General features: G+C 41.7%; 2 protein-coding genes across 3 annotated transcripts; one reads left to right on the forward strand and one right to left on the reverse strand.

The window, feature by feature from the left end:
* Positions 1–1630: 1630 nt before the first annotated feature.
* On the reverse strand, positions 1631–15772 carry pik3cg (phosphatidylinositol-4,5-bisphosphate 3-kinase, catalytic subunit gamma). Its single transcript, XM_046379721.1, has 24 exons — positions 15576–15772; positions 13773–13993; positions 13472–13643; positions 13130–13392; positions 12928–13014; positions 12736–12836; positions 12374–12543; positions 12048–12235; positions 11320–11427; positions 11089–11176; positions 10568–10997; positions 10364–10462; positions 10140–10275; positions 8121–8186; positions 7650–7793; positions 7378–7459; positions 6999–7102; positions 6463–6609; positions 6289–6379; positions 6062–6192; positions 4842–4953; positions 4033–4190; positions 3609–3690; positions 1631–3412 (listed from the first exon to the last, which is right to left on the reverse strand). Exons 2-24 carry the CDS (start codon positions 13983–13985, stop codon positions 3213–3215), a joined length of 3372 nt encoding a protein of 1123 aa, XP_046235677.1. The 5' UTR covers positions 13986–13993; positions 15576–15772; the 3' UTR covers positions 1631–3212.
* Positions 15773–17445: 1673 nt separating this feature from the next.
* On the forward strand, positions 17446–24470 carry LOC124054063 (HMG box-containing protein 1-like). Of its 2 annotated transcripts, none has more exons than XM_046379725.1 (13): positions 17446–17844; positions 18518–18619; positions 18956–19063; positions 19399–19594; positions 19781–19907; positions 20018–20129; positions 20325–20434; positions 20686–20842; positions 20930–21074; positions 21206–21324; positions 21494–21677; positions 21792–21933; positions 22019–24470. In XM_046379725.1, the coding sequence occupies exons 2-13, from the start codon at positions 18529–18531 to the stop codon at positions 22034–22036; spliced, it is 1509 nt and encodes a 502-aa protein (XP_046235681.1). In that variant the 5' UTR covers positions 17446–17844; positions 18518–18528; the 3' UTR covers positions 22037–24470. The 2 variants fall into 2 exon arrangements, with proteins under 2 accessions (XP_046235681.1, XP_046235682.1); XM_046379726.1 differs by lacking the exon at positions 17446–17844 and adding an exon at positions 17869–17888.
* Positions 24471–24480: the final 10 nt, after the last annotated feature.

Below are 24480 nucleotides of genomic sequence, written 5' to 3' on the forward strand. Positions count from 1 at the left end.
TGACATCCTATAGTTTGATAGTACAATTTAAATCCTGCAGTGTGTTTGTCAACAAAACAAATGATTTGAAAACATATGTTGAATGCAATCCCTTCCATTATAAAACAATTTACTGCCACTGAACATCAGTCACTGGGGCAGTGTTATGACCATGAAAGGTCTGGTTGCAGAGGCGTGATGTCCCTGTCAGGACAAAACAGGAACGTCCACGTGGATCATTGGTTTACACGCCACAGAAGTGCCCAGTAGCTACAGACCTCCATTTTTTCTGTCCATACTTTATTTATACCTGCTGTATTTACTGTATTGTTACAGGCTATGCATTCAGTTGATTTGATTCACTTTTTGTCAAATTCTTAAATTATTTATGACTTATGATGAAACAAATGGTGAAAACTAACAATTGCTTAATGTTACTTTAAGTAGCTCATTTAGTTCAGCTAACTTAGCAAGCAACAACCACTGATGCTAATAATGTAATGCTGGTAGTTTTGAATTTTGAACAGTCTCCATATGCTGTCATGCATCTTCATATTGTTGTTACCTGCAAACTTTCAACAGTATGATGTAGGCTGTAGTTCAGAGCAGAATTTTTCAACTGAAATTATATATATATAAAAAAACAGGGATGAATAGCATGAAAATGGTTGGCTTGAAATAATTAGCATCAGCGATTTTGTTGTAGAACAGAAAAACTGACCTTCCACAATGCACTCAGTATCTCTCAACAGACTGCATTTATTTAAAAAGTAATTTTTTTCTATGAATGTTGAGATTGTGATTTTTTTTTAATATCTAATACAGATTCTACAGTTTGTAAATGAAAACAAATTCAAATCCAGTCATTTAATCAGTGCACTCGAGATGGTTTGAAAATAACGCTGCCTTTTTTCAGTTCTTCAGATCATCAGATTTCTTAACGTCACATTTTTTCCAATTCATTTGGCACGATGCATGAATAAATACACAGATGCTATGGAGAAACAGCGAAGAAAGGGAAGAAAGGTCCTGCAATCTATTTAAATTTCACTCTTCACTCCCATCACTTCCTGGAGAAGCCTCCATACAGTTCATAGACATGTTATAAAGCATGCATTCAGCAGAGCAACAGCATATAGAAAGAAGACTTAAAGCTGTGGGGAATGAGGAGGCTTATCTTTCTAATCCATTTAGACCCTCAACATCCTGTGCATCAACACATACATATAGCAGTTTACAGCCACAAAACAGTGACATGAAAGAGGCTTGTCCTCCATGCAGCGCACTCACACCCACTCATACGTTTCTGTGAAAACAGTGCTGACGGATATGCTAAGAGGAGTGGGATGAAGGTATGAGTGGAAACTGACAGGGAGGAAGAGGGGAACTGTGAGAGGAAAAGGAGGAAAATTTAGGGGAAAGTGTGTGAAGGACAAGAAGAGGACATCAAAATGCATGATGTCACTCTTGTGGTGTTGCTCCATCTTGTGGTCAAAGTCAATTATTGCAGATGATATTTCAAACACGGGATCTTATTCAGCATGAGACTAATCCTTTGTGGACTTTGTAAGACAAGCATGTAAATACGGAAGATATAACAGAAAGGGTGTAAACTACTGCAATCAGGAAATGCTGAAGAAAACACAAAAAGTATTTATAGGACAGAATTTTAATTTGTCTGATATGAATACATAGAAAACATGTTTTGGTTATTTAATTTTCAGAATCAGTGACTGAAAGCGTTTGCAGTCACATTTTACAAAATATTCATTTTGAAAGAAAACAAAGGTTTGGATCTTTCTGACATGTTTTTATGAACTCAAAAAATATTGATTTTCAAACTGCTGATGCTTACTATAGCTTTATATCCAACTGGGACGTAGGTTTTGCTCATGAAATGTAACAAATAATCCACAATCCGTGACTGTCCATTCCAAACTTGAAGAAAAGACTGTTATTTTGGTTTTACTTTGTCTCTTGTCTCAGGCTCATACATTTGTCAGGATTCACGTCAACAGAAACTTGGCTAAGAGAGATGTGTCAATTACGAACTTGTTGCTTTCAGTCAAAGAAGTCTTGTATGCTTGTTTGAAAATATGATCCATAGTTTAAGAGGATAATAAGATCACATAGAGATTTTAAAATCCAGTTACTGTGTACAGAATTCATTTACTTCTTGCTGTCTTTGGTGGTATAAAAAATGTACACGTTCCACCATCCTATAAGAGGTGACTACAGCACTGACCAGCATGTGCTAAATGTCACCAGAAGGCCACCGTAGAAACACAATGCCACGGTCGTGGAGCATGTGATTATAAATTACGGTAGCTTAATTAAATCTCACTTTAAATACACACTTTTGGAATTTAAATTTAATTTGCAGTAAGTTATTCAAGACATCTGAGAACAATCAGTGCAAATAAGAAAAAGATTGTTAATATAAATAACAATCAAAATAAAAACTCTCAACCTGAACACTTTGATTAATATTAATATTAATATTCATTTTTTTCCGTATTTAACCTCCAACTTATTTAATAATTCCTTCGAAGTTATTCTGTAAAGAACAATATGAAACATTTAGCATTTTGCTATTTGCTATTTCACAGGCTGACCCTTTAATCTTCAGTCTACCAGATCCTTCTGGAGTGGAGGGACAGTGCAACATTTCTTCACTGAGAATTTGATAACCAGTGTAACATGTACCATGTTTCAAAATGGAAACAATGTGACGGAAATGTGAGAGAAATGTGTTTCCTCAGCAGGAAATGACTTGAATGAGACGGCTTGAAACGGGAAGTAGTTAAGACTTTGTAAAAGGACAAACCAGAGTTTGCAGAGATTCATTTCCTTACTCACGGAAACCGGGTTTCCACTCTAAGTTTGGTTCCTTATTTGCATTTGAGAAATACTTTAAAATGTGTGGAAATCAGAGTTTGAGTTAACCCTGAAAAACCACCTGTTTTGTATTTTAAGTTTGGTGTGGCTTCTTGACTTGAGTCTAAGCTGTAACAGTTTGATTTCCAGTTTTAGTCTCCTCACAATAGAGCAGAATCAATTAAATTTTATTTACCACTGAAACACCTTGGTTTCTGTGTTTGGAGGTATACTAGGTCTTTATTTTCATCCCTGTGTGCTTATTTACAACAGATAAAAAAAAAAACATTAACGCCTTAATTAAAACTGTTAAGAGAAAAAATTTAAATCTCAGTCTTTGCTAACTACACCGAGTCTTAAGTGGACCGTTTCTCCACACCCTGCTTGATACCCAGCACCAGATGAACAAACCAGTTAATCTGAACCATCCAGCCTTTTTCCCTGCAGATCTCTATCTGGTCCAGCAGGTGGCGCTGTGCCTCATCCTCACTGCGGCCAACTGTCAGCGCCTCACGGATGTACTCGATATCCTCCTTACTCGTCAGCTGGGGCATGCCTGTCGGTGACCACAATTTTAGTCTCACATCGACAGCAGCGAGATAACTGATTTAGCTTTCATCATTTTGCAAATGCATGCGACCGTAGTTCTGTTAGCAAAAACGAAAGCATACAAGTTACCCTGACTGACTTTTTAATCTCAGTTCTAAGAAATAATGGTGACAAATTGGTTTTGGGAAGAAAGCAGGTCGTACCGGTCATCAGCATCATGGAGAAGAGGATGATGAGTAGGTTGGTGTGGTGCCGAAGGGCGAGGTAAGCCTTCACACACACATCCTGAGACAGAGATAAAAGGTGTATGACACATGCACACTGTACATGCAGACAAATAGATGTGAAAGATATGGAGCAAAGAGACATATGAGCTAACATGACACAAAGTGCGCTCAGCTGAATGTGTTTTCAAAAAGCTTTTTTTTAAAAAAAAGATTTTTTTATCTCTCATATCCATATCCTGGGAATTTCTTCAGGGATAAATAAAGGAATTCTGATTCTGATTCTGATTCTGGGATGACTTTTCTGACCCATTTAATCTTTAAAAATTGGTAGATGGATGTTTGTGTATCCGTGTATGTGGACGACACACAGCGTGTTTAGTGTCTTCACACAATTCTGCACCTGGAATTTCTGGAAGTGGGGGCTACTTTTCTTTCCTGATGTTCCCATGACATACAGGAAGTCTGGCGTGAGCACGAAGGGAACCCACTCCTTACTGATTCCCATAAAACTCTTATAATTCCCCAGGATGTGGCCAAAGTCGATGTGGAAGAGGTTTCCTGCCAAAACACAAAGGAGACTCATTTTATTTATATTCCTACACATGAGTACATCTAAAGCCACAGGTGAGGAATTTTGCTCAGTACTGAAATTTAGATGGTTTATTCAAAGATGAATTAAATTGCAGATGTAGGATGTAGGGGCAGCCGTGGCCTAGAGGCTGGAGAAGCGGCCTGTGATCGGAGGGTCACCGGTTCGATTCCCCCACCGGACAGGCAGGAAAAATTTGGGTGTGGAGTGGTGGAGTGATTAATGTGAAAAAAATGCTCCCCCCTCCATTAGCTGGCTGATGTGCCCTTGAGCAAGACACTTAACCCCCCAATATGCTCCCCGGGCGCTTGATGCTGCCCACTGCTCCTGTGTGTGTTTCACTGCATGTAATTTGCTGGGTGTTGCATGAGTGTGTTCAACTAAGGATGGGTCAAATACAGAAGACGAATTCAGTGTGTGTATGTAAAAATATATATACTGTCAATAAAGCTGATTCTTCTTCTTCTTCTTCAAAAGAATGACCTGATAATGACCTTACAATATATTTTATTTTAGTTATGCTTTTAATAATATAATAAGAACTTAATAACAACTAAGCAACAATGGGTTTTTTTGTAAACAATACAGTTTGCAATATTTCCAAAATGATAAAAGCTTACCAGATTCAGTGATCATGATGTTGTCGTTGTGGCGATCCCCAATACCCAGGACGTAGGTCGCCACGCAGTAACCACCGCAGGAATACAGAAACCTCTCCACCGCCTGCTGGAACTGCAGAGACAGAGAAACACTTTCTCACACAATAAAACAGATTTCCAGCTTATTTTTAGTGGCATCACTGGTGTTGGTTTGTTGTCAGATTCAGCTGATGTGTCCTTGAGTAATACACTGAGTGAATTCCTCACCCTGTCATTAGAGCTGCAATTTAGCTAAGAACAATGAACGTGCAAACGTGTGGAATGGAACAACAGTGAGAAAAGCAGGGGTGCATGTGTCACTGCTAAAAGTGTGTGTGAGTGTCAATGTGACGACGTGGTTACTTCCTTCCTGTCTGTTACGCTGTCACATGCTGTAATGTCTGATAAACAAAAGTAGCTGCTGGAGACAAAACCTTCCATCTTATTATGTATCACCATTAATGCTACAGTCTGTTGATTGTATTGTTGTCAGGCTCATCTTTATGCTGATACTGCTATATATTCTACTGCTGATCCTGTACAACTGGTATTACAAACATCAGGTTTACTACTCATTTTGGTGATAACAAAGCAGCGTTTATAGCTAACTATGTTACAAAGACTATCAGAAGTCACATACTAACATCCATCCATCCATTTTCTATACCGCTTATCCGCCAGGGTTGTGGGGGGGCTGGAGCCTATCCCAGCTGACTGCGGGCGAGAGGCGGGGTTCACCCTGGACTGGTCGCCAGTCAATCGCAGGGCCTCACATACTAACATCCTGCCTAATATTCAGTCAGCATGCGTTGCATACAGCCCATTAAATGAACCATTAAGTGCTTCACGAAGATTAAGTCTTCTTACATGACCATACCAACAACATTACTGGTCTCCATCATTCTTAAAAAACTTTCATAATTGAATTAGACGGTCTGAAAAGACATAATGCATATACGCAATAAGCTCATGCCACATACTGAGAAACTCTTCTCAGTACGTGTCTCATGTTGTGTGAGAAACACACAACATGCTCGACTCAACGTCATGTTTGGTGTGAACAGTACTTTATACAGTACGTAGTATGCGATTCCAAACACAACCAGTGTTTTCTTTCTGTTTCTGGTTGAAGAATAGTCTGTGTGTAATAACTATTTGCATGTTTTCAGTCATGAGCCTGAGCTATGTGATGTCACGCGTACCTTGTCCTCGCTGACACACCTGTCCCGGAGCCACTGATAAAGGATTTCATCTTTAAAAGCGCCGGTGCTTCCAACAACACTCTGCTGGATGTTAGCAATGGTGGTGGCGTCCTTCACGGTTTCAATCATACCTTTAATACAGCAGTAAAGACAGCAATTAAATATCGCACAGCAACTATGATGTTCAACTCATGTGTTTTACATATATGTCTGGCTGAATAACTAACCTATTCTGTTTCCAGTGGAGATGCAGCCATATGGCAGCAGACAGAGATCCAGTGATTCAGTCTCCCAGATCGACTCCATGATCAGCAGAATCTAACGAGACACAACAGGACACTAAGTGCAAAGACTCTGTCTTCACTCATCTGCTAATCTGTCTGTTAGAGACTGCCGCTCACCTGCAAGATGAGCATATCCTGTCTGAGGTCATCGCCGTCTTTGAAGATGATGCCGATGGGGTCTTTGGACAGAGTGGTTGGGTCGGCCCTTTTAAACTGCAGCCACAGCGGCTTCTTCTTAGATGCCATCACTTTGCAAAGCTCGATCTGAATGCACGTCAACAGTATTTATCTTCACATGATCAAGTTAACTTTCCATTTTTGTTTATTTCACTTATAAAACCGCTTTGATATATTAGTTATTACAAGTTTTCTTCTTGCAGCAGTGGTGGGATATAACAATTATTTCATTACTGTATTTGAGTACAGATTTGGGGTACTTGTACTTTGCTTGAGTGCTTCCTTTCTGCAACATTCTACTTCTATTCCACCTCTTAGAGGGAAATACTGTACTGACTATTTTACTATTGTGTATAACAGTATAAAGTACTTTTACTTTGACATATGTTTACTTCAATAATACAAGACACATGGGTGTAAGGGTGTATGGTTTTCTCCACTGACAGTGCGTGTGTGCATGTGTGTTTGTCCCTCACCAGCAGGGCTCCTGCTCGGAGTCCAGGATCATACGGGACTCTGAAATTCGTCGGCAAACCGGACGACTGCAGAGTCTCCAGCTTTTGACGCAGCTGAAACACCACTGACACCACAGACACAGACAAACACTTCAGGACTCGCAGATTTTTATCTTTAAATCATAAGTTTGAATGAGAACGTGTAAGGGATCCAGTGATGTCTTTAAATGTTCAGTCTCACATGTTGCTTATGATTATATTGTGCTGACTAAAAACAACCTAGAAAACGTACTAATATATTGCTATGGCAACTGAATACTGCAGCCTAGTCTCAGTTCTTGACATCAACTTGCAGAGCTGCAGGATGGCCTGGATGAAAAGTTTAATTTCTCCGTCCCACCTTGTGCTGTGACGTCGTACTTGTCAGCGGACATGGCCTTGATCTCACGGGTGACTTTCTGCAGAGCCTCAGTCACCTCCACCTGGAGAGCATCAGTTCATGGTGTCAGTTACCAAAAGAGCTGATTAACAGACAGACTGCAAAAGTGAATTAAAAGGTCACATGGCTCCCTCCCCACTGTGATCTGTACAGGATGTAAAGCCTCTTGAGGCAAATTTGGGATTTGCCAGGCTAAATAAAGACTGCACAAGGCATGCTGACGTGTTTCTCACCTGTTTCCTGAAGTCCTGCAGCATGTCTTCGCCACAGCCTCTCAGGTAGGACTCCAGCAGGACAGCATACCTCTGTTGGTAATGCATGGACTGGGCGATCTCACTACGCAGGAACCAGAAGAGAAAATGACCGATACGCTTACTCTGTGGAGAGAGAAGGAAGCAAATTAAGAAGAACAAAACAAGAATGGAAAACTCACTGTAAAATATCCTTCGCATCTTTCTGCAGCTAGCATCAGGCGGAAACCTGAGACAATAAAACTTATTTCAAGTTATTATCAGTCCAGGTAAGACAAAAGAGACCGAATTAAATATTCAACAAAACCTCTTTATATTAGGGAGAAAGACAAAAACATACAAACAGGTGAATGGGCAGAAAGGCAGATACCCAAGGAACGAACACACACACACACACACACACACTGCACACATGGAAAGACAGTGTGGAAAACACCTGTTGGTCCTGCTTACCCTCAGAGCTCTCTTCAGCAGGAACCTGACCAGGGCGCTGTCATGGTAAGGCTCAAACTTGACCGCCTGCAGGACACACACACACACACGCCTCAAAATAAGCTGGTTTTCTTTAAAAAGGATGACATATTGGGCACGAAGGTTTCATATTGTTTTAGATTCTGATTTCACTGTGAGGAGATTTTAACCGATTAGTGGTGCTGTAGAGCAGCTTGCGTGCCAGCAGAACGCAAGAAGAGGACCTCGATCTGGTGCGAACAAAGCCTCATTCGAGATATTGCAAAAACAGGTTTCGCAAATGTTTTACGAGGTTGAACACGCTTGCAGAATGTTTCAAGTGCCTTAAGGACGCACACACGTGTGCAAACACACACAAAACGTTGAGAATAAAATCCTCACAGTGTACTCAGTGTGTCAGAGGGAGTTCAGAGGTCACAGCGTGATGAGACAGAAATTGGACCGTGGTGGTTAGGTGGGGTGAAAACAGAGGGCTCACTGTGTTAACTGAAGGAAGTGGAAAGTGGTTCAACAGGTCGGAGGTGTAGACAGACACAAAGACAAAAGAACTGAGCAGCAGCGCAGTTTGGCCTCAAATGAGAGTCAAACGTTTCCTCAACAGCATGAACATGATGCGAGAAACAAAAAGGCCTGACGGCAACTTTCGCACCTACCAGTAACACGATGATCAGAATGCAGACTAGGGACACGGCCAATACTCATTTTATTATCAATTAATCCATCACTTTCTTTTCAGATTAAATTATTTTAAGGTTAGCTTGGAATTTATATCTAATTAAATTCAATGAGTGGTTGAGCCTATGTCAGTATTAATTACAAATACTTTTTCTGTTTAATTTTTGTTGTACTTAGTAAAAAAAAGAGGATGACTGATGTAAAACCACATCTTTGTAGCAAAGTTAGCCATGTTTAAGAAGAGAAACAGTATTTGCAGCAAGGAATTTCAGGCAGCAGTATTTCTCTAAAGATACAGCGAATAACATTCCCTACATACCAATCTTTGTATAACGTGTGGATCGAAAGCCTCCACATCACACAAAAGTTCACAAGATGCAGACACAACGGTTTATGTAAAGGTGAGAGTCTGTGTCTCCTGTCTGTGCAAAGGGCCCTTTGTTGGCCTAAGCCGATTATTCATATAACTCATGCAAAGCTGACCACAGAGTCGCTATGGAAACACATCACAAGACAAACATGCAGTGTGCATCCCCTGAGTTGCCTCTTTCCATGAACATGTGAGATATTGTAACTGAGAATCAGGTGGAACAGGAGAGTTACTGGAAAAGGTGTTTTGCATGTGGGATCATCAGAAAGAGTTGTTAAATAAACAATGATGCTGCAGTTTAATAACTGTAAACAGTAACTATCAAACGTTGCCCTGCGACAAGTAGTAAAATGCGTTCAGTAAACAAACATCATTTGGCAGAGGTAATATGATTTAGCAGCAAAATCTCACTGTTTTAATGCTTTTCACTGAATACTAGCTAATGTAATTAAAGGAACAGTTGCCAATAAATGCATTTTGGGAAACGCGTACAGATAGAAAAGTGATCGGCAAACCTCCTCTGCATATTTGGCGTACAGCGCAGAATAGCATACAAACAGAAGATTGGTTTCTAAACATGCAATTGCCACAAGTAGACTTAGCACAGGTACTGGAAACAGGTGGACAAAGGTGGCTTGGATCTATCCAAAGGTTAAAAAAGTCACCTCCCATCTCCCTTGTATTTATCCAAATAACAAATTATGCTTTGTGTGTTTAACCTGTCCAAAAATATGGCAATTCATGGTCCAGTTTATTTAGTCTTCAATGGTTGCCGGGTGACAAAAGCATACCCAGCTGCAGCCGCAGTGCAAAGGACAAACGTGAGGGAAGGTGAAGGCTTGCTGGCTGGTTGGGTCACAGAAAAGACCAAAAACTACATTTTGACATACTATTGTAGAGAGGGGTTGCAACTTCAACAGGTAAGCATTAAAGGATGTAAAACAGAAAAAACACACCTGCACAAGCTGGAGAAGATATATGAGCACATCATCATTTTCCAGAGTCTCCAGCTTCCTGACAGCCATTGAGCGAACCTGAGCATCTGAGTAGTGACAGTCCAGCAGCTGCATGGCCAGGCCGACATCCAGACCACTGAACAGGAACGACATGGTGACAGGTGACGGGACACTGAACGTACTGAGGACAGAAGCAGAAAGTGGCTGTGTGAAAGTCCTTTTACCTGCTGTCCCACGCATTGCTGCGCTCCAACAGGCGATGTATCTCCAAAACATCCTCCTGTTTCCCCCACCTGACCGAACCCAGAAGCTTTGGATAGGCCCTGAAGACAGGAAGGAAATATTAAATACCTGCAGTATGAGCTAAAAAAAAACAATGACATGACAACTTGCAATCAATTTTCTTGGGAATAAAACATAATAAGTACCTGGGATCACGCATACACTCATGTCTGAAGTGCCAAAGTAGCTCTTTGTCCTCAGGACTAAGTGGATGCAGAGGGTCGGTACCCACGATCGCCGCAAACTGTTTCTTCAAGTGGTTCGGCATCTCTCTCTGGCCTCTCTCCCCACCCTCGGCTTCCTCGCTCCCAGAGCTGACATCCCGGCCCACGTCACGACTCTTGGGCAGCACGACGGGGTAGCAGTACTTGTCCAGTAAAATGGCGATGGCCATGGAGGAAGCCTTGTCTGGGTTGGTGGCAGAGGTGAGCTTGTCTGCGTTGATGCTGCTGCTGCTCTCCTCACCCTTCTCTGGCATCTTCCACATGTGGAGGATGAACTCACCCTGGCGGAGCAGAGAGCGGTGGTCGATCAGCAGCAGGTTGACGTAGTATAGGAGACGACTCTTGGTCTTTCCTGAAAAAAAAAACAGACAAAGAGACCAATATAAACTTTACTCTGATGGTTGTCAAACAGGTTACAGCTGGTAAATGTCTGCTGACTGCACCATCATGGCTGCCTGTTCCTGCTGTATTATCCTGGTAGGTTGAGCCTCCCTTGGAGTTTGGCGTCTGGGGCTGCTTCCCACAAACCACCTGTGGGGAATAAATAGAGGAGATTGTTGCCAGAGCATGTGGAAACTCTTTTCCTACCAAAAAAAAAAAACATACCCGGGGATTGATTGCAATAAGTTATGAGTGTAAAACAGCCCTGTCTATCCTTTGAATCAAATGTTTACCTGGAGGCTCAGGCGTGCTCCTTTGGGCAGGTCCTTGATCTTAATGTTAAACTCCAGCCAGCAGTTCCAGAGCACTTCTTCATTGAAGGTTTTAGAGGATGTCCTCTCCTGAGAGAGCAAAGGCAGGGTTAAACTCTGCTACTTCTGCTGTCCAAAATCAACGGTCTGTGTTTTGGAAAACAAGCCCTTTATGAAATTGCTGGTTACATAAACACACAACTGAGATGGCTTTTTCTTTTTTCATAAATTTACAGCAATATCCCTTTAATGTGTATACAAGTTTTCAATAGAGGCAGGGTCCGCCACTCTCCTCCAGGATTCAAATTACCTTCACACATAAAAGATTCAAATGAAACAGTGCAGGATATAAACCATCGACACTCTTTTTAATTTTATCTCACTGATATCAGCCTCACAGTAAAATTTCTTACAGTCGTAAAAAAGAAATCAGATTAAAAGCATCCAACTTGTGAAACGCTGGGAGGTTTTTATTATGGAGCAGACACTTGACATAGAATGTATTTCTCACTGTTAGCACTGAGAGTGACCATTACCAAAAAATATGCGTATTATATAAGACAGACATTAGTTTGAACCCATGATGAGCCGTTTTGTATTCTTTGTACTCTTTAGTGTTGATCACATTTGATTTTAGCTTCCATAAAATCAGTGCACATCACAGCCGTCATCACATTTTATTCCCTCGTGTGCTTGAAACATTGGATTACCTGGGCTAAAAGCTGTTGTCCATGGAAGATGCTGGCCTCTATGAAGACAATAAATTCTGGGACTTTGGGGAGGGAAGGAATGTCAATACCCAGCACCTTTACCCTGAACTTCCTGTTACAGTCCCACATAGAGATGGTGAACACTCGTTCATGGTCCTTCTCATCGATGGTTAACTGCTCGTGGGTCCCTTTCAAAGAGACATCAGAGAGAGGTTTCAACCACTAGGAGCTGCACTGTGTTTACGTAGTACCAGGTTGGCCATATCTCAATAAACTGGAATTCATACGTCGTGCAACAGCCACACAAACAACACAGAACTCATTACCTGCCACTCCAGTGCAGTCATCCACTTGAGCCCAGTCCTCCTTCTGGACCATGTCCAGGTTAGGGTCAGGGGGCATCTCCAGAACCAGGTGGATTTCCTCCCCGCTCTTCAAACACTGCCGAATCCAGTTGAAGTTCTGCAGCGGTTTATCTCCGTAGAGGTACTCCTCCCTGTGTGAGCACACACTGGGGGGGTTATTTTCAAATCACGAAACAATATATATTATTAATTATCTGCTTAAAACTACCATCTGTAACAAAATCCAGTCAATTACTTTTAATTTCTGTGCAAATTTGATCACAATATCTGCATGTCTAAGACGCTACAGTGTGACTGCTGATATGTTTCAGCAACTGAAGTACCTTCCACACACACGTAGCACAAAGTCTGTCTCACACGTGTTATCAGGAATGCCCAGCAAAACTCTCTTATTTGCTGTCTTGGCGAAAAAACTCACCAATACCTGAACAAAGCAGAAAATCAGAAAATGTAACAGCAACAGAACAGAAAGTCGTAAACATAATGAATTGTTGTTCATGACTAAGCTCGTCTACCTGCGCTGGCGTGTCATCGATGGAGACCTTGATGGTCTGGCTCACCGTGCCGATGTGGATCACCACCAGAATGTGACCGTTACTGACCTGAAAGGAGGAAGAGAGTGAACAAAAAGACAGTGAGAAGCATTCTTTGGAACCGCTGAAGTATACTTAGGGAATGGACAATTTAAATAACGAAATCAATCCACCAAACACACACCTTGCTGAGCAGGTGCTCTGGAAGTGACTTGCAGGTCACCCAGGGATCCATGGAGTAGAGCTTCGGGTCGCGGTCGGACAACTCGATGCGTCGAGGCGTCAGCAGCTTCCTGCGGGTGAACTCCAGCTCGTCGTCATGCACGTTGCTGACATCAGTCACATCATAGCCCATCAGGTAGTTAAGGTCGCGCTGGTACTGCGTGGACTCGTCCGACGGCTGAGGACGGGGAAGCAGCTGGATCCGCCCCACATCTTTCTTCAGGGCTTTTAAAACACAGCAGACATGTTTGAAATCATCCCAATGACTCAATTTCTGAGCCCACAATTTGTCACTGGCTGGTACCTCTCCAGTAACGGATGCAGTCCAGCGTCTGGAACACCTGGTGCTTATCGTAGATCTCACACACGTTGCCTTTCTTCTGGTAGAGCAGGATGCAGTGGTCGGGAGAAAACCTCTGGTAGAAGTCAGGACAGAGGTTTAAAGTCACCGCCTTCAGCCACACCTGAGCTTTCACCTGAGAAACAAATAAGCACTGAATCAAAATAATGTCGAAAGCCTCTCTGAGTACCATTTTAACATCATTATAACATCATTATAACAAATAACCCCACTGTATTGACAATGAATCTGTAAGTCGGGCGACCTGTTCCACCGTCCAGTTTCCAGCCACCTCCAGCAGCAGAGTGTCGGGGCCGTTTCCACCCCTCGCCGCCGTGGGCAGGACGAACTCCACAGTGACTTGATCCATGGAGGCGTTGGATGACGAGGTGATGGCCTTCTTTCTTCTCCTCCTCCGGTTGTCTTCTCGCACAACTTTGGGCTCTTCGTCGCTCACCTGGATCTGCTTCCTGTCCATCGCCTTAGCTTGAGGGGAAGGAGAGACACACAGAAAGAAAAAAAGATCGAACATTCTGCTGCCGTGGTCCTTCGTACGTCCTCCACTGGAGGCAGATTGATCAAAGAAGGGTCATAAATCCACCAGGAAACACTGACCTCTGACCTTCTGGGCTACAGGCTATTAGCAATAAACTTTTAAACTGGTTTCAGTAACCAAAGATATTTAATCTTGCTTCCTCCAAACAATTAAACAAGTAACTACTCTTTTCATTGTCCATTAATCATTAATTTTTTTTTCCATGAGATCAATTTTTAATTGTCTTGTCTGCAAAATGTCAGAAAACAATAAAAAAGGTCTGTGAATGACTTCCCAGTCCAATCAGTGTGATGTGATACAAAATAATACAAAGAAAAGCAGCAAACCATCATTCTGAGATGCTAGAACCACAGAATAACTTATATTGTGCTTAAAAATGACTTGATCATTTATGTCCATCATGCTGTCGATTAATCGAACGATCATTTCAGTTCTAAACTGCCGCTAGCAGCAGTGATAGAGACATCAGCCTACACCTGCGCTCACAAGGCCAGTATAAGAAAAAAATGACATGACATGTGGACGTGTCCATAGTGTACAGAACAATGCAGCTAAGTGACATCTCTTCTGACATGTGCCACGCTCTCACACCAGGTACATTCTGACCTACGACAAATCCCAGTGTATTTTTACATTTAATTAACCTACAAAAGCTCCATTTAAAACAACAAGTTACTGCAGAAAGTAACATTTTCGTGGCAGCTGTAAATATGGGCACTTGGCCGCACTGCTCTTCAAAGATGTCAAATTGTGACATTTTGAGCAGCGACAGTGATTTATGTTTGGCATTAAGTTTACTTTTAATACAGTTGGTGTATTAAACCTGAAAGAGACCAAAGGGATCTTACTTTAACCAAAAATAAACAATAATAATAATAATTTATATTCACTGTTGAATTGACTACATTTCTAAAATACAACCAAATCAGATGAACAGGTTTAAATTTGTTGATTGAGACTAATAGTGTCTATTGGAGCGCCTTCTCAAAGCAAAACACTTCAGTCTTAATGTTTGAGTTTGTCTAAAACAATCCAATAAAACTCATGTTAGACGAATGAAAATCTGTAATTTCCTTGAGAGCAACTGAGAAACCCTGCAGTGATGACAGCCGCGTTATTTAACGTATTTGAACGAGCATACTCCTGATCTTTACTGAGAGAAGAGTCTTCTGTTACAGGACTAAATGGCTGGCGTTTCCCCTCTGCTTCTGTCACATCAGCAGAGGAAGTTTTCTAAAGCAGGAAGCGACAAAACGGGCCAGCATGGATGCAATTATAACAGCTCAGACAGCCCGCTGTTTCAGACGAATGGGGAATAAATATTATTACGCTTGTATCAGCAATTAAAATGGATAGCGACAACCCCGCGAGAAGTAAATGAGTCTTTTCAAAGACACCATAGCGGAACTGGGTTAGTCTGTGGTGAATGTAACGGTACGGCTGCCATAATAATCGGAAAGAGAGGCGTCAATTTTGTCAAACAAGATCATGAAACTTTTTTTCATGACTCACCAATGAACGCAAACGCAGCCAGCAACGAAACCCGTAGGTCCGAGCAAAAGTTTCGGCATTTATGCTACATGGAGCGACCAAGAACCAGAGTAAAGAAAAAAATATCAAGTTTTTTAGTTTGAGCTAACTCTGTGTTAAGGAAATGCTGCGCTTCAACTCGGGAAGAATGTCAATTTCACCGGCTAACTTCGTCCAGCCACAACAAGAACACTACTTCCGGTTGTTTTCTTCAAAATAAACCACGTATGACAGCTCTCAAAACTGGTTTTGATAAAGCAGACATAAAAGCCACGTTTTGATTTTCTGATTGTCAACTATTCTTCAAATATGCAAAATAATGCATGGAACTTTTCAAAGATATGCAAGAACTAAATGTGTTCTTATTTACAAACAGGAGGGCTAGTTTGGGCTTTAATCCCAGGCAATTATGAAGGTTCACTGCTCACCATTGGTAATTATGAATCACGAAGAAGAGAAAGACACATCCCTATTTAAAAATGTATAGTTACAGTTGGCTCACACCAACGTCACGCTGTAACGATCTGGAATTTCTGCTGTCTACTTTCGGATTGTTGTAATGTATTATTGCTTATTGATTTATTTCGAAAGTACTGGACGGAAGTGTCTCAGGTGTAATTTGACGTGTCCTGTCTTGCTGCAGTTGCTTACTGTGACCACTGGAGGGAAGTGAAAACACCACACTGATGTTACTCTTAATGTCTGAAACAATCTCACTAATAAAGTCGTGGATATATTACCATAACAACGTATTATAAGGAGACTGGAACTTTGAACCATCTCTATTTCAACCCATAACGCCCAGTGCTTTGTTTACTTAATCTTATCAACATTAAACATTTAAAGCTTTGTCAGGTGACTTGTTGGTCGAAGTATAAGGACACCGTGACAGGGTTTTTATCCACTTTTTTGTTGTTTGGTTATTTATTATTTGTTGACTCATAAAGTTACTCCTCATTCAAGTATATATTCTTTTTGACTATTTTTATCTCAGTATTTTTGGTCCTACTTTTATTTATTCAACAGCCTACTTGTTATCATTAAAAAAGTAGCACTACATTTTACCTAAGTACAGCATTTGGCAGCTGCATCTCTGACTAGGTGAGTGGATGTTGCTCTCCCTGACTTGCAGCAGTGAAATATCTATAATTATGCTAAAGATTGTACTTATGGATATTAAAGGTTTTATCCATGTGTTACAAATGTGTTTGGCGCAGGGGAAGGTCAGTTCACTGGGATGAGACTACCTGTTATACTAGTTGCACTGGGTGTATAACAACTGAGCTGGAGGCTATTTGTGCGCTGCTGAAATTGTCAACATACTTGTACTTCATAGTTTATTGTTATCATGTATTCATTTCTGCATGGCAATGTGCTTATTGATCATGTTTACTACATTACACACTTAGGTGCACAATTATATACTCTCAATCTTTGAATTGTTAAGCTCAACAGTGAATATTGTGTCGTGAGCAGCTCAGTGATAAATTACTTTTACATATAGCCACATAGTTAGTTTAAGAGATCAAACTTTTTACTTATCTTGTTGTCTCATAGTCTGCTTCTGCCACTGTTATGATGTTGAAAAGAAGATATAGCACACGTTTGGTAACTGCCATTTGTGGTACTCTTTGCTCAGCCATCTTTCATCATTTTAACCACTGGATATGTAAAGACCCACCCAGTGTTTTATTGTTGTGGGATGATAATGAAGAGAACAAGTCTGAACTAAAGTAACCAATGAAGATACGCGCAGCTGTAGATTGACATCAGGTCTGTCCAATAGGAACGCAGGGGGAAATGTGTTTATACCAGCCCCCTTCCCCGTACGAGACGACTGTTTTGGTGAGTTAAGGAAAGTTCATTGAAATCATTTATAGGGTTTAAAACATTGAATTTGAGACGTGATTACACCATTTGAATGATTTTTCCTTGAACTTGCCAGACGAGCAGTTATGTGAAACTGACAAGGCTTGTTTTTTTGCTGTAAATGCAGTTTCGCTGCTCTCCGTTAAAGCTTCATTGTCGACGTTAGTTGTTTTGTTGTAACTGCCTTTGCGCAATAGGATGACTCGTCCGTTTTAATGCATTCAATCATATTTTCACACTACGAGTGTCTTTAATATTGTTAATGTGTCCGTTAAAAGATAGAAGTTTAAGATTTTTGTCGTTAACGTCGACGTATTTCAACGGCACTTTTCTTTCGTGACAACAACGCTGCTTCGCCTGAAGTTTTCCGACCCGTGAAAAGGTTGACACCTGTAGCTTTTAACGCCACTCGATAATGTCACAATGGTTAGCTTATATTCTGTGATTCATTTGGTGGTTTTTCCACATTTTGAACTACTTACTTAAAATGTATTATGAGTGTCTTTCGTATTGAATGAATGGGCTTTTCGTGCGCATGCGTACAGGATCTCAAAGTTTATAAACAAGAGGGAGTCACATGACAAGAATATTGCGAAATAGATAAGGCTGAAACAAGCTCTTATCGTGTTTACATGTTTAAAACGGAATATTTTATATTTTAAACAATTATATCCAATAATTTAATGAAATAGTGCGGCGATCACCATGGTGAAACATAGAGAATGTGCCTAAACTCGTTTAGTTATTAGGTAATGGCACCTTGTCACCCTGTGTCTCCTTGTCTCACCCCAGCCATTTATAGCCTATACATTATAGCAGTGGGGGATTAAGTTTCTCTCTGTGTGTTAGTGGGTACTTGGACCATGAGATCCTGGAATGTGGTGCCAGTAATGTATAGTTTATCATTATGTGCATGTTTTATTTTCTATCTCCATCATATTCCCTTTAACTTTCAATTTAACTGTTCACATTGAAAAAATAAAACTATTATGCTTCTAAAGTGAGACTTGCTGGCTTTAGAGCATACAGTTATGCAGTTTGTCTGCGTGTTTCAGCGAGAGTGGACATGATGGTTTGGGAGGTGGTGACCCCAGCTGTGCGGTCCAGCGACACCAGGCAGAACGTGCGGGAATCAGAGCCTCAGGGTGATCACACAGGTAACCACAGAGCGTGGGGGGGGGGGGGGGGGGCTGCAGAGCTCACCTGCATACTACATGGTAATAGATATAATATTCATTTCTCCATAGTAATAAGGATAGGCCAATAGTAAATTGTGAAATACATTCAGAAAACACAACCGTAAAATGCGCTTCATTAATTTAATATCAACTTTATATCCATATTACAACACGTGTATTTCGCATTTCTATTCAGTAAGTCACCATGTAGAAGTTATTTTAAAGGCTGCGTTAATCTATGAACAAATTTAAAAGTGCTTTGAAGCTTAAACATCACCCTCAGGTGTCCTGCTGTTTGTTTGGTCTTACCTTCAGGAGTGATGATGGATGAAGATGGAAACCAATCACGTGGCCTGCTTTGCTGTGAGGAACGCCTCCCCTCCTCACCTGGCTGCCCCACCAGCGACAGTCATATGGAATATGGTACATAAAAAAGCAACAGCATATGCCAGTTTTTAACACAATAGGCCTCGTCAGGGGGGGTTACATTATTTTTTTTTACATAGATTTTTACATTAGTAAAGGAGAATAACCTAAATGTGCTTGATTGACTAAGGAGTGTGTCTATGGGATCAAATAACCCTGACTCCATTGGTATCCAAGAATTGACCAAAGCTAAGCAGGCAAACTAAGGTGACACCTTTTCCAAAGCTTCGTTTGAGGGGAGGCTCAATGTGTGAGGCTTTCTCTGGCACAATGCACGTGGGCTTCAGGATTTTCACATCACACTTTTCTGCTTGTGTTTCTCTCCTCTTAAGATGACCTTCCAGACCTGCAGGAGGTTCAGGAGGAGGCGGGGCCAGCAGCGCAACCTGTCTACCAGGTGAATGTGGGTGTGTCTCACCAGGAGCGACATGCACACGCACAGCCTCCTGACACACTCTGGCTGACGCAGCTTGCTCACATCGCCACGGGGCCTCAGAGCCCACTGCTACAGGAGCCGACTCACAGCAGGTAGGTGTGCTTTGTACCTGTGCTATAATATACACGGTTGTAACATGCCTCCATGTGCAGCAAGCTACAGTATCACAGGAACACCACTTCTTTTAAAAGTGCCATATTGCATCAGCCCTACAAATGACATTCCACTGAACTGTTTGTTGTTGGAAATGAGTACTTATGAGCCTGTGTCATTTTCAGCTCCTCCTCAGTCTGCCTCCCCAGAACCAGCAATAATCTACATTCCTACGCTCGGCCTCCTCCACTTCTTCCCAGCAGAACCTTGTCGCCCCCTAGAGGTCATGGCAGGGAGCACAGGCGCAGCAGGGTAAAGCTCACGTTTACCTGCTTCTTCATAAAAATCAAAAAAGGAGCTGTTGGCTCTGTGGCAGCTGCTTGTTCCATGCCTGACAGCGTTGCCGCTTTGTTTTTCCACAGAAGAGCAGTGAATGCGGTTCCGGAGTGTCGACCAGATCTTCCCTGTCTGATGATGAAGACATGGGCTGGAGCTTCTCCTGGCCACCCACTGCCTGGCACTGCTTTCTCAAAGGTATGCACACACACGTACACACATACATTGGGCTTAACTGGACAACTGGATGAGACAGTGGGATATCGGAAAAGCTTTCGTTGTCCCCCCCGTCACGTCACGTATCACCACTTGTTTTTTTCTCTATTGGGAAGACTTTAACTGTGAGATTTCATTTGAGGCTGTAATCTAAGAGCAGCTATTCCCTGTCGCCAGGCACTGTCCTGCGCTTCCACAGTGGCTCTAATGTGGAGTGGCAGGACGTGGAGGACCTGGATTCTGCTGAGGAAGACAGTGCTGATGAGGAGCAGTCAGTATCCCTGAAGGTACACGATGCACTACGCTTGAGGCTGCGCTTAACACTGTCGGGCCTCTGAGTTCACTGTACTTTTTAATCTGGTCTCCATCTATGGTGCTGTGTGGTGTTTGTTTAACAGCTGCAAATGTATAATTTAAGGAGACAAAAACTTAGATTTTAAGTCAATTCTCTGCCAATGGTTCAAGTCGGAGATGAACAGAAAAGACTGCAAATGAAAGGCAAAATCTCTGAGTAGAACCACTGCTTTCTCTTTCGCAGAGTTATGGCACTGAGGGTCTGCAGCTGGTGGAGCATTCAGAGATTGTGTTGTCTGGTCAGGCCGTCCTGCAGCTCACCTTTGACCCCGGGGCATTCGGAAGCACCCCCATGACCGCCCGGTGCCAACTCGATCACCCCTTCTATGTCAAAAACAAAGGTGACAGTGATGAAGAGAAAAGAGCGGGACTGTTCAGTTTAGATAGTTCAGTTCGACTTTTTCACACTCTGTATCGCTTCCTGCCAGGCTGGTCGTCATTTTACCCGAGCCTGACTGTGGTGCGTCATGGGATACCGTGCTATGAAATGGAGGTGGGAGGCGTGTGCCTTCCTCCGGGACACAGAGATGCCAAACACACCGATGACTCACCGGTCTTTGACACATTCAGGAGGTAAAATAAAAAGTACAAGTCAATGCACATTTGATTGCTGTATGCTGTTCTAAAACTAAAGCAGCAACAGGCCAATCAGCTGATTTATTACTGTTTGTGAAATACTTTGTTTTTATATGTGTCTTCCTCAGTTATGATTTCACTCCTCTGGACTCCTCTGCTGTATACGTGTTGAGCAGTATGGCCAGACGGCGGCGGGCCTCCCAGTCCAGCGGGGGAGCTGTTTCTCCAGACAGACACACATCACAAGGTACTGTACTTCATCTCTGCTACATTTTTAGATAATCTACTGCACGGATGCGCAGAAGCATTAAAAACAGGGATTGTTCAGTTTAAAATAAATAAAACACTCAAACATTGTTGAGGATGTATCTCATGAAAGCAAGCTTGTCAGTCCTGGATGTGTTTAAAACCTGCAGACGCCCACAGTCCCGGTCACTCCAACTCTCCTCTTCTGAAACCAACCAAAGGCCAGAATACCAGCACAGTAGGAAGTAATAACGTCACGGCCACTAAGTGCAAGCGGCCAATGAACGCCTTCATGCTGTTTGCCAAGAAGTTCAGGGTGGAGTACACACAGATGTACCCCGGCAAAGACAACAGGTGGGTGCACTCTGTGTTTGTGTGTGTTGGGGAGCCGTAACTGCTTATGTGTGATGTAAACAGATTTGTCACATTGCCAGTCTGAGCCTGAATGTGTGTGTGTCTGTGTCTCAGAGCAATCAGTGTCCTCCTTGGTGAGCGCTGGAAGAAAATGCGAAGTGAGGAGCGTCGGGCGTTCACCATACAGGCCAAAGTCCTCGCAGACGAACAGAAAAGACTCAACCCAGACTGCTGGAAACGCAAACGAACCAACTCGGTGAGAATACACAAACACACACACACACACTGCTGCTAATCCTGTGCTTTTTACAGCTGTCTAATTCCTTCTCTGTGTCCAACAGGGTTGTCAAGGAAATTGAGGATGCAGACGAGAGAACGAATAGCATGGCCTGTAGGGGTACAGACAGACAGACACACACACGCAGATGTTCAGAAGTGACAAGGAAAAGGAGCTATGCATATTCTAAAACTATGCTCGAGAATTATATTTTGTTAACAGACTTGCTTTAATCTCCCAAAGAGGGAGAAGGATTAGATTCTGTCTTTTTAAAGACTCCCGTCACAGTAAAAAGAGCAGCAGAGTCTACTTCCTGCGGACTTTCTGAGGAACTCTCAAAGTATGCGTCTTCCCTATTGCTTATAAAAGGTGCCAAAATGCAACATTTTAAAGCGGTATAAATCATTATCTATTGGTAGTAATTGTAACAAGTTATAAGCCATTACATGTTGAATGTTGCAGAGCACCATAGCATCTCCCTACAGAGGGGACATGACAACAAAATCATAAAGCAGATCAGTGGATTTTATGTATGACTGGAGCTCGCAAGTGATTTTACACAATGTGACAATAAAAAAAAAAAGAGATTCTGATCATTTTCAGTTTCTCATCATATGCTTGAAACAGGTGGAAGTTGTGGTGCTGTAGCATTTTAGGTAGAGAATGTAGCAATTATCCCAAAATTATATATAAAGTTATATAGAGTATTTTCTTGCCTGTGTTACTTGCATTTGCACTCAGTGTATTGCACAAAACTACATATTTTAACTTTGCTTTCATGTCATTTACTATGTCATGTTTAGTTATTAAACAAATGTACATCGTAAATTCTCAAATAGGGGTCCTGAGGTTTTAATGATTCCAATTTGAGATCCCAACCGAGATGGCAGTAGGGGAAACTGAAGCAGTTCGTGTCCAGATTCCCTTTGCTTCTGCTGTCGTTTCAATAAGCAGACTTTTCCACGACAGCCAGTATAGCAGAGATACTGCAATGGCCTTTTATTTATTTTATGGCTTTTATTTGAGAATTTATGATAATTAATGCGTATTGTCACAAAGGATATAAGATCACATGGGCTTGTTACAGACGATTGCCATTATAGCACAGGCTGCAGGATGACACGAGGACTCGATTTGAAATTGTCAGACATCACCTACACTGCTGAAGGGTCCTTGAGCAAGACGCTGGATCACAGCAGCTGTAGGGGGGCAAACACACTCTCAGTGCAGGAATTCATATAATGTGATTGCTTTAGATTCTAACATTTGTATGTGCCATTACACAGTTTCTCAGCTGTGTGTTAAGTACAGTATGTTTGTGTATAATCAAAGAAGCGTTAATACAGGTGAGGGTTGACGAAGGTTTGTGACGAGGGTCCGTTTCTGGCCTCAGGCGGGCGGGTGGTGTTCACACTGAGAAAACATTTTGTGGCAGGTGAGGTGAACAGACAGATGAGGTAAATTGTCTGAGACAAAATCACTCCGAGTTGACACTGCTCAACAATTATTGTGAACAATGGGAACTAATAAACTACTCATTTGATATTATCAAGAATGAGGAAAAAATACAAGGCATTGTTTTCTTAATCAGGATGTTGGGGAACTGAGGTCAAAAATACAACAGATTGTTTATCTGAACTCTTCATTCAGTTCTTGGTCTAGTCTCTTACAGTAGCACCTTTGGCTCAGGTAATGGAAGTCTAAGGAAATCTTTGCTCGTTGGTCCTTGTAGTCCAGACTCACGCCTATTGAGTTTGAAAGCATCACAAAGAGCTGTGAGAATTCACTGTCTGCACAGTGAGACGGCTTGATCCCACATGGACTTGGATCAGAAAGGCTTAGCAAAGTCTTTGAGGGTGGAAATCAGTGTTGCACACCTGCTTGAAAAATGTTTCATCTTAAAATGAAGCCTGGCTCTTTCTAGCTACTTATTGTGTATTACAAATGTATGTTCTGGACCACTTTTTACTTGAGAAAAACGCCTGTCAGCTAACAGGTCGGCTAATTTCTAAAATGTCACAGCTGAAACACAAGGACACTTGATGCGGAGCAAAAATGCTAAATAAAAGCCCGGCTTGTGTTAATGTAGTGATATGTCGCATATCATTTAGAAACTGAATAGCATGTGTGAGCCCAAATGTGTGAGGCTTTAGAAACGTCACAACTGGGCGAGTTATTTTCATGCAGAGTGCGAAGGTGGGGTGCGGTTGAGAAAGTGATGTTTTAACAGAAATAGTGAAATTCTCACAGGGTGGACACTTATATTCTCACTGCATAACGAGGTTTATTCTTAATGCACTATATACACTTTATCTTATGTGACTGCTACAGTATAATTAGCAAATATTAATATGATTATATAGAAATATGTATTTTTGGATTTAATCTTTGTTAACCTTTCAAGGTTGTGCATTGATTATTTTGTTTGTCTTTACTATCATGTCACGTGCAGGTAGATCAGGGGAGACAATGCAATATAATGTATTATGGTATAAATAAAAGCATGATAACTCTGTAGTCCTGTGG

The sequence above is a fragment of the Scatophagus argus genome, chromosome 22, assembly GCF_020382885.2.
Source record: "Scatophagus argus isolate fScaArg1 chromosome 22, fScaArg1.pri, whole genome shotgun sequence".
Taxonomy (NCBI): Eukaryota; Metazoa; Chordata; class Actinopteri; family Scatophagidae; genus Scatophagus; species Scatophagus argus.